The following is a 10387-nucleotide window of genomic DNA, read 5'->3' as shown; positions in this document are numbered from 1 at the left end:
TTAAACAATGGTGAAATAAGATTCTAAGTATCCCACCCCATATCGATATGGTTGGGATAATGCTTGGATGATGATGATGAGGAGGAGGAAGAGGAGGATCTTTCTGTCAAGTCTTACTCACCTTCTATGTGTACCATGATAAGGCGGAGGTTGGTCAATCTCCAAAGGTTCGGAGATGGCAGCGGAAAAGAGAGAGAATGTGGGAAAGAGAGGAGAAGAGAATAGGGAAGGGAGAATACCCTTGTGAGACCCTAGGTCAGAGTTATGATTGTGTTGTCTCCTTAGAGAAGGATTGCCATTTTCCTTTTATAGAGAGAAAGTTAAGATTATCAAAAAAGAAGTTCTTTTCTGTTAGGAAAGGGGATCTTTCCTTTTATTTGATTATTAGAGGATCATTATTGGAGAATCTTATCCCTTTTGGATTCTCCCCATTTGTGACCCTATTGTACTGACATGGTGTGAGTAACATCATTGTTTCGCATGCGTAATTAAAAGAAGCACGTGTAATCGGCATTTATTCCCGATCTATCGTGATTCTACAGTTATCGTAATGGTGTCGGGTTCATCGCAACTCCATGTGTGTCTAGGGTTCATCGTAAATCTACGCATGTTTGGGGTTCATCGCAAACCCACGCGTGTTTTAACTTTATCGCAAATTCGTGCTAGCCGAAGTTCGTCGCAACTTGTCATGGGCATGAGTTCATCACAATCGCAAATCTGCAATGAGCTTATTGCAAACATGCGATATATTACGGATTCATCACAGACGTCCACGTAGCATTGGTTTAACACCCTTTGTATTCTGATGGTCTTAGTGACTATCATATACCTACATTAGCCCCCCTGCTTATCGGTAAGTGAGAGCTTATCGATAAGCATTTGCCTTCGTATTGGTTTTTAGATCTTGGGGTGAGTTGGTTTGCATGCGTAGGGTCTAAGAATTTGCCCTATTTTTGTGATTTTGTGCAGGTAGGATGCGTCTTGTGTCTGCAATGGGGACTCCCCGCGTTCCACAATTTAGCCCCCCTGTCTTTTGGTGATTTCCTTCTTATCAATGGTCAATGCTACACCTTGTTTGTGTGTTTCAGCCCCCTTGACCGTTGATGGGAAGGAAATTAGCAAAAGACATTGGGAATTACTATGTGTGATGCTCCTTCCTAGCAACGAGCAAGCTAATGTTGAGTTTTCATATTTTCAGCCCCCCATGGCCATTGATAGGGGAGGGGGATAGCGAGAGAGCGTATGGGATTGCAATGTGTGTTGCCTTTTTCTAGCAATGGCCAGGTTTGTGCATTTAAGTTAATAGTGATCCTATGTTCACTCGGTATTTAGAAGTATTGAAACATTATCGCAACTCTTGTTCTGGCAAAGCAGATCATGCGTACTCCTTAGTTTGGAAATTCAGTGCAACTATCGAAATAAGATTTAAATTTGGGTGTTTTGCAAACTTTTATCTCTCGAGTGTTGACATATGTACGACTTCAAACTTTAGTCGTAGACCGCTAGAGGGAGAAATTGAGTGTCATACCGATTTCCAAGATATACCATATTAGCCATGCTATCTTAAAATCGAAAACTAACATCATCGCATCGTAGGTACTTATCAAAACATATTGGGCACGTTATCCGGTTTGAAGGCCCGGCGTGATTTGTTGAGTAACATGGTGTGGGTATCCGGAGTCTTAAAGCTTTATTGCAAATTGCGTCTATAGGTCACAAATAAAACCCAAGTATTCAAAATTGAATATTTTGTGATCACGCCTATATGTTTCATGGTGATTTACCATCATAATTGGCCTCTAGTCACAAATTGTTAGAGAGGAGAGAGAAATCGACTATTATTTTGTTTCTTGAATCTTCGCTGGGTGCTATAAGGTTGTGAACAATTTTAATATGCACATAGGGGAGGGTAATTGATCTTTTTTGTAGAAGGATTGGGCTTCTATGTGGACTTTATCGCAGGCATAGTGAACTTTATCGCAGATCATCAGAGAAAATGAACAGTGTTATTTCAATCATCTGAGATACTATCAGGTGCGGAGGAGTTATCCCAGATAACATTATGTAAATAATAGATTAACGTTTTCATAGAAGGGGAAGTTTGAATTACTTTGTAAGGAAATGCAATTTTTGTTACACACGCAAGGATCGATGGTTGTTGTGCCTTTAAGAAGGTGAGACCCTTTATGGGTGATACAGTTTGGGTTTTAGTCATAGTATAAATAAGTAGCATAAGTTAGAGTTTCATCGCGACCATGTTTGGGGAAGTGAAATGTTGTTTTTTAGTGGAATTTTATTGTTAATGTAGGGGCGGGTGAAGTTTGTCTTCCCTTAGTATAAATTGGATGGGAGTCATACCTGCCATCGATGAAGCCCCCAATGGTTACATGAAGGTATGATTATGCCTGGGGTTGTCAGGGCTTTCTCTGTGCCTGGGGTTGCTAAGGCTTTATTTGTGCCTGGGGTTGCCAGGGCTTTGTCTATCCCTAGGGTTGCTAAGGCTTTATTTGTGCCTGGGGTTGCCAGGGCTTTGTCTATGCCTAGGGTTTTCTCTGTGCCTAGGGTTGCCAGGATTTGTTTGTGCTTGAGGTCGTCAAGGCTTTCTGTGTCTGGGGTGCCGGGGCTTACTGAAATGCCCGAGGTGTCCAGAGCTTTGCCTATGCCTGAGGTGCCGAGGCTTATTGCTGAGATGCCCGAGGTGTCCAAAGCTTTGTCTGTGCCTGGGGTGCCTGGGCTTATTGCTGAGATGCCCTAGATGTCCAGGGCTTCCATCCCTGACAAACCTGTTTTAGTATAATAGTTAAGAAATACAATTATTTGACTTACATAAAACCCTTAGTATTGCATGAGAACAAATAACTTTTTTCTTCATTTAATGTACCTAAGAAAACTCCGGTTCCAGTTCTGGATTGGAACTTGCTTGAAGAAGTTTAGCACAACTGAAATCCTTGCTATGAAATCATGTTTTAAGGCTCTGTAATCAACCATAATGATAGAGTAGGTTCCATTTTGCTCTGATCAAACGGCATTTATTGTGAAAAGATAAACCAGCAATTCAAATCTTTTGAGAGGCAACAAGAAAGAAAGTCTCATCTGTCTACCTATGACATATTACATGCCAAAGGTCTCACCAAGGGATCTATGCCATAAACAATTCTTTTGGATGATCATAATTAGAGGAGAGGACCCATAGCATTCCAGTTGTTGGTCAAAAGATATAGAAAAAAAGTTAATGAGACAAAATGTATGCAATTTAGAGTTGATCTCAGTCAGTGTGGCCATTTTTTTCTTTGGTAAGTCTATTCATATCTCAAGCCATCGCTGCCGTCCTGCTATACTGTCAAGGCATACTGCTGCATTTGATCAGGATGCCTTTTGGAAGACTGCTGGCACCTGAATGAGAAGATAAATTTCACCCGAGTTTAAAACAAACAGAGAAGTATGGACAGAGCTAATGTAGATTTTTAATTTTCACTGCAGAGTTATAAACTTTCAAAATGTCAAAAATTCTTATTCTATACACCAATGCCTGGCTGTGAATTAACATCAATTTAGAATTGGCACCTACCTCATCTGTACTTTAAGGCCTAAAAATTCTGACCCTGGGCTGAACTGTCATTCTCTCGAAAACAAATTCTAAAATACATCTTGGATATTAAATCCAATCAATCTGTGACTTTTGAGATGATGAAGACAATAAAAACATTCTTGAAGAACAACTAAAATTGGCTCTATATATCTAAAATACATGAATAAATACCAGGAACTAACCTCTCTCTTGGCAAATTGCATCTAATGCATCTGGTACTTAGGGTTGTTCATAATGTGTGTGGTGCTAATTTTGAAAATAAAAACAATTCTCTACATATACATTCATTGAACAAAAATCATTAGGTGCTAACCAGTTGGTAAAGTCTCTTGCTGATTGTAGCGGAGACTTGAGATTGAAGCCCGCATGCAGGTTAGGTGGATTATGGGTTGGGGGATGGTGTATAACCATAATGCGGGAGCAGTTGTTTTTATTTTCAAAAACAAAACCACGGCAAAAATGTTGAGGAGCAGAAAGATTGCAATTTAAGGTGATTTGACACTAATCACGAGATCTTGAAGATAAAAATTAACCCACCCACGAGAATCAAGAATCTTTTAACATTAGTAGAAATGACGATGTTAGGTGAGGTTTGGAAATCTCACGGTGCACTAGAGCATCTCATGTCCTTATATGTTGTTATTCATGAGAAGATGTTAGGAGTAAATCCAATTTTTTTATGTTTGGTATGATGATTGTTTGAAAAACATAGGCTAGCGGGCTGTTTTCTGACATGGTACTTTATTCTTGTCTTTTTTTTTTTATTACAAGATTAAAAGAATATTGATTGTGATAACCATTAGATTTGCTTATAGATGTTAATCTGTATTTAGAAAACATTTATTTCTAGATTTGACCATTGGACGAATCTTTACCAAAAATAAAAGGACCATTGGACGAGAGTTTGTATAGTAGTAGGGTGGTGTCACATTCAGTATAAGCATTTAATGTAAATGTTTTAGATATCAACCAAAAATGTTCAAAAAATCAGCTGCACCCATTGGAGTACGTCTAGGCTAATATTGTGAATCATGCTCTTTGATGTCTTGCTATGGTTCATTAGGGGGTGCAAATTGGGTCCAGCTTAAGTTCAATCCAGGTCCAATTCTAAGAATCGGGTTAAGCCCAAATTGTCCAATTTGAGCGTAGTTCAAATTGAAACTTTATGCATTCAAGGTTTAACTTTAAAAATAAAATAACCTAAGCTTTTAAGCCCAAGCCAAATCTGAAGACTGGAAATCCAAGCCTAGATTATGTAAAACTGTGAGTTGAGTTGAGTTGGTCTGAGTGCAACTTGACCCGCCCAAATTTCGCTATTACCTTGAATTGGATAAAGTAACGGCCATAATAGTGCATTGAAGGTTGTAGTTTCTTAGATTTTGCTTAGGGCTACTCCTACTAATGTAGTTAATTCCTTCTCCAACTAAACACAAGTATAAATGGTTTGGTGTTGATATTAGATGACAACAAGATCAAAGTATTAGTATCGGATATTATATTGGACAATTTAAACACAGAAATGGATACAGACAGAAGATATGAAAATGCATACAAATCGCATAAATACAATAATAATTTTAAACCTAAAGCTGAATTATCTATGAATAAAATATAAAAACATAAGAAATACACATTTTAATAGGTTATCTAAAGAGAAACATTACAATCAACAAAACCAAGACTCTAGAACATGTGCACATTATATAATAATTATCACTCTCATTCAATTTTAATAATTATAATATTCATTTTTATTAGATTTTTGAGAAATTTTATTTATTTAGTACTTTATATAAATAATAACTATTTTTTTAAGTAACAAATATGTTTTCATTTTAATATATAATTGTAAAATAAAACATATATATATATATATATATAGGTAAGTAAAATAAATCATTTTATAATTTTCTATTTTCTAATAATTTTGTTGGGAAAATTTATTTATTTAATATTTTTATATAATAATTATATTTTCAAATAAGAAAAATATTTTCACTATTAACATATAATTTATTTGTAAAATAAATTAATAAATCATTAAAGGTAGATAAAATATATTCTTTTTAAAATTTTCAGTATCACATCATACTAGTATTTTCGAACTACCATTGAGATGGTCAAACCATTTGACCTAGGAACCAGGTGAATCAATTTCAGATTGGTTTTTAAGATTAATCGAACGCTTTAGCTATTCAGCGGGCTATCAGCTATGAAACCAATGTTGAGGTTATATACCAGTAATAAATTCAGGGCTATTATAAAAAAGCGGGCCCATATATTTAACGAGAAGTACAGATATAGAATTCTGAATTCCACCCCCTCCCCTACTACTAGCCCTCTCCCCCTATAACATTCTCCCTTACCATAGGGCTATAAAATTCTGATGCCCTTTACCATTGGTCTGGCGTGCAACCTTTGCACACACCGTCAAATTATGAGAATCCCGCTACGGAACATCTCGCTATTGAGGGTATTCTCAATGAGCGGTTGGATGTTATCTAAGCAGCATTTTTTGCTTACAGGGGATCCGGGCTCCCAATATCGATATCCAGAAAATTAGCTTGACAACAACACTAGCAGTGTCAGCTCTCATCATGGCCGGCAGGGGGAGAAAGAGCGGCACCGCCGGCAAGAAACGTAAAAAGAAAATCCGAGACCACGAGCATCTCTCCCCACTTATTTCTCTCGTGGCCTCCGCTACCACCGCTGCTCACTCCTTCCTCACCCAAAACGATCTCCACCTCCACCCATCCCAAACCCTCTCTCTCGAATCAAATGTTGCCTCCACTGCTCTCTCCCTTACCAAACTCAACTCTCTCTTCGAAGCCCTCAATCCTTCCACAACCGTTACAACTCTGATCTCTCCTCTTTCTTCTTCGCCTTCCTCATGTTGGTTCCAGCGCTTCCTTTCTGCCGCCTCCGACGACTCTGATCCCAGATGGGTTGAAGTCTTTCGGATGTCCAAGCCCTCATTCACTTTCCTCCTCGAAACCTTGTCCCCTTCTCTGCGTAATTCATTCTCCACTACCTCTCCTGATTACGTCCTTGGAGCTGCACTTTTCCGGTTGGCTCACGCCGCTCCATTTAAGTCCGTGGGGAGGCGATTTGGTCTTGACTCAGCTGGTTCCTGTCGTGCTTTCTACACGGTCTGTAAGTTGGTGAACAACCAGCTTTCTCATTTACTTGAGTTAACCTCTGATTTTAAGAGAATTACTGAAGGGTTTAGTTGGATTTCACTCCCAAACTGTTTTGGCGTTCTGGGGTTCATTAAATTTCATATTGACGGAGATGGGTTGGGGAAGGATGGGGCCATCATTGTACAGGCGTTGGTGGATTCTGAAGGTAGGTTCTTGGACATTTCTGCTGGTTGGCCGAGTTCAATGAGTCCATACACCATTTTACGCCAGACGAAATTCTTTTTGCGGGTTGAAGAATCCAAGGAGCTGTTGAATGGGCCTCCCTCTGAGCTGAGTGAGGGCAATTTGGTTCCTCAATATGTATTGGGGGACTCTTGCTGTCCTCTTTTACCTTGGCTTATCACACCTTTCAGCAAGCCAAGCAAGGATGATTCAAATTCCATGGAATTGGCATTTAATTCTACTCATAATCGTGGAATGGAATTGGTTAGTAAGGCATTTGCGAGAGTGAGGGCACGTTGGCGGCTTCTTTCTGTGAACTGGAAAGAAAAATGCATGGAGTCCTTCCCATTTGTTATTGTTACTGGTTGTCTTCTGCATAATTTTCTTGCCAAGCAGAGTGAGCCGCTACCAGATGAAACTGAGGATTATTTGATGGAGCAGAAATTTCCTCTATTTGATGGGCAGGGAAATGAGAGTGGAGAGAGGGTCAGAGCTGCACTTGCCTCGCACTTGAGTCTTGTAAGCCAAAGGAGATAAATACTACATGCCAATTATCAGTTGTTTTTGCCTTTTACTAGGTCTGTAAATATAGATGTGTTGCAGTTGTATATGCTTCTCTGGTACTTTTAGTTAGTTCTTCTTGAATGTGTTCCTTCACTTATTTTGCTTTTCTGCTCATCTTGTTTGTTATATTCTAGAGGAGAAATTTGGCATATTTCCAAATTTTTAGAGCTTGATCTAATCTCACCTTCTAGAACTATTAGAAGTTGAATGTTTTCGTCTGTTAGTCTGCATTTGTTATTGCAAGAGCATATTCTTTTTTAGCTACTGAAAGTGCATTTGGTGTACTTCGACCTTTCCTCACAAATTTGTATACACCATCTCTTGTATCTTTAACATGAACCAAAATTTACATGCCTAGTTTGCCATTATATATGCTATCACCATGGTAACTTGTCGAGTTGTTTGAGGATGCTTTCTTTTTTCCCCCCTAAAGCAGAAAGATATGCTAAAATATGTAGCATGTACAAAGACTGCCTTCGATCTTGTTCTCTTGAAACAATACAGATCCTGTGGAGCTTCCTAAGAAAAGATTTATATACCCCCATCTGTAGCAAGATTTAAACTGATGAGTGTGTTGCTATGCTAGCTTTACTATTCATGTATTTATCCATTGTCATCTGTACTCAAGAGTTGCTTTTTCTTTTTTAAATAACTAAATATAATAGTATAGGGCACAAGAATCACTAACTACACTTCCTATTATCCTTCTAGGGCCTAATGAAACCAACTGGGAGTAGGGGAATGCTTAGCCTTTACTTATAAGACGCATTTGACTTGGCCTTTTGATCAATCCATGGGCTACAGTTATTCTAGCTGCATAACAGGATTTCATATTTACATAATTAAAATAGCAAGACTTCAGTTCTCATATATTAGGTGATAGTTGTAGCAATATATACAATCTAACTTACCATTGGAACTACCTAGCACTACTTTGGCTTCAGGCACTAGCTAAAATTTGAGTTTTTAACTCCTGTAATCATTTCAAACTTGTAATACTAGCTTCTAATTTTGCTTCCTTGCTCTATTGCACTTATGTCCTGTCTCTTTTTGTTGCAAAGAAATGCACCTTAGTTGATTGAATCATGACTCCATATGCTGCCATTCAAAAAGACATTTCACTTGCCTCATCAACACTTTACTGTAAGCTATCCAAATAATGGATTTGCTGATATAAAGATTATGCAAGTTAGGGATTTGATTTTTGTGGCAAGATGCAATTGCCACCTTAGCTGTAGGTTGAAAAATCTTCTTAGTCAGACAAGAAGGATGAAACTTGTTCTTACCTAAAAGCTCCTGGTTCTGCTGCCTTGAATATAAAAGAGCAGTAATAGTCAAGATTTTACAACCTACATATCCCTACCTTTTTTTACTTAGCTGCTTGTAAGAAGACCACCAATCAATATAGCCAAATGGGCCAGAAGCAGACAGTATCAGAGATAGTAGAAATGTGCACTACAAGCCATGTTCAAGACCGCATCTAGGACATTTGAAATAATGACTTTTAACAACAATTCTAGAGACTTGTATGTATCCCTTTAATCTTGAAGATGTCATGGAGAATTGGTTGAACTAGTACAAAAAGCGATATTGCTATAGCTGTGGTGGTCAGTGTTCTAAATGTGAGAAGGCACAGCTGAAGTGCAAGGGGTTCCTGGACAGGGAGGTTCAAGGTGAACAAAGTGAAGCACCATTTTTCAAAAAAAATTAAGAACTTAATAAATAGGAATATATAAATCTATATTCTGAAAGAAACAATATTTCAAAAATCCAACTAATTTATTTGGTTAGGGCATGTTAGCATGTATGTGTAAGTCCCACATAAGCTAAATTGTTTAAACTCTAAAAAAAACTAGTTACATAATCAATATTAAATTAAAGGGTAATTCATTCAAACACAACAAGCCAAATGATGTGCACCTTGGTTCTGATGAGGCACACTCACATCCTATAATATGAACCTGTGAACCTAGGTGTGCCTAAACACTGGTGGTAGCTTCTCTTTCAATTGTAATTTTTCTAAAACTTGGTGTATGTATAGATCTTAAGCTTTCCTGTGATGATCTTTCGCTTACCCTTGCACCTGTTAAGGGGGATGTTTCCAATGCTGATCCATCAGTGTTGAGCTTAGTTCAAATTCTAACCACATGAGGGGAGGTTCCATTTGACTGGAATTTCAACTGAAGCCCTGGAAGTATGCCAAATGGTTCCCATCTGGTAGTACTTACTGACACAAGTGTCTAAGTTCCGGTAGTCTTTTAAATGGTCCAGATTGTTGTTATTATCATAAGCCATGAGTAAGGTGCAAATACTTATTCATGGTCCAGATTCTGGAGCCATTTTCTTAAGCTGTTTTGAAGGCAATGGGCTTGTCCTCAATCTTTGGTGGACTTGCTATCTTCTTGGACAATGGATGGTTTTTCTACTGAAGGGAGATTCTTTGGAGTCTGCTGCCTTTTGCAATCTGTATCTATCTGTTGGGTGATCTGGAAGGAGAGAATAGCAGAATTTTCCAAGGGAAATCCTCGTGTCATGAAGTGTTGATTTGTAAAATAGAATGGCTCCTATTTCAGTGGGCGTTAGTGATTCACCGGTTCTTGGGGATTTCTGTTAATTCCTTGAAAGAAGATTGGTTCTCTATTATTTTCCAAGGGTTGTGGGGTTCTTGTATATGCTTCAATGTCTTTTTGTAAAGCATATTGTAAATCCCCTCACTGAGGGTGTCTCGCCCTCCTTTTTACAGATATAATACAATACATTTTTTGCTGCCTTTCAAAAAAGTAGGTGCAAATACTGGGGTATGCTGGGCTATGATGGAAGGATGACATTTGGGCCACTTGGCTCCAAGTGTCTTAGGATTAGTAGAGCGCTA

The 10387-nt window shown here is 38.3% G+C and overlaps 1 protein-coding gene across 1 annotated transcript; it reads left to right on the top strand.

Moving 5' to 3' along the window:
• The first annotated feature begins 5979 nt into the window (after nucleotides 1–5979).
• LOC104592562 (protein ALP1-like) lies at nucleotides 5980–7773 on the top strand. Its single transcript, XM_010252000.3, has one exon. It carries the CDS (start codon nucleotides 6187–6189, stop codon nucleotides 7486–7488), a length of 1302 nt encoding a protein of 433 aa, XP_010250302.1. The 5' UTR covers nucleotides 5980–6186; the 3' UTR covers nucleotides 7489–7773.
• Nucleotides 7774–10387: the final 2614 nt, after the last annotated feature.

This window comes from Nelumbo nucifera, chromosome 8 (assembly GCF_055504915.1).
Source record: "Nelumbo nucifera cultivar China Antique chromosome 8, China Antique-T2T, whole genome shotgun sequence".
Lineage (NCBI taxonomy): Eukaryota > Viridiplantae > Streptophyta > Magnoliopsida > Proteales > Nelumbonaceae > Nelumbo > Nelumbo nucifera.
The sequence above is the reverse complement of the archived record's forward strand: the minus strand, read 5'-3'. Positions and strand labels throughout refer to the sequence as shown.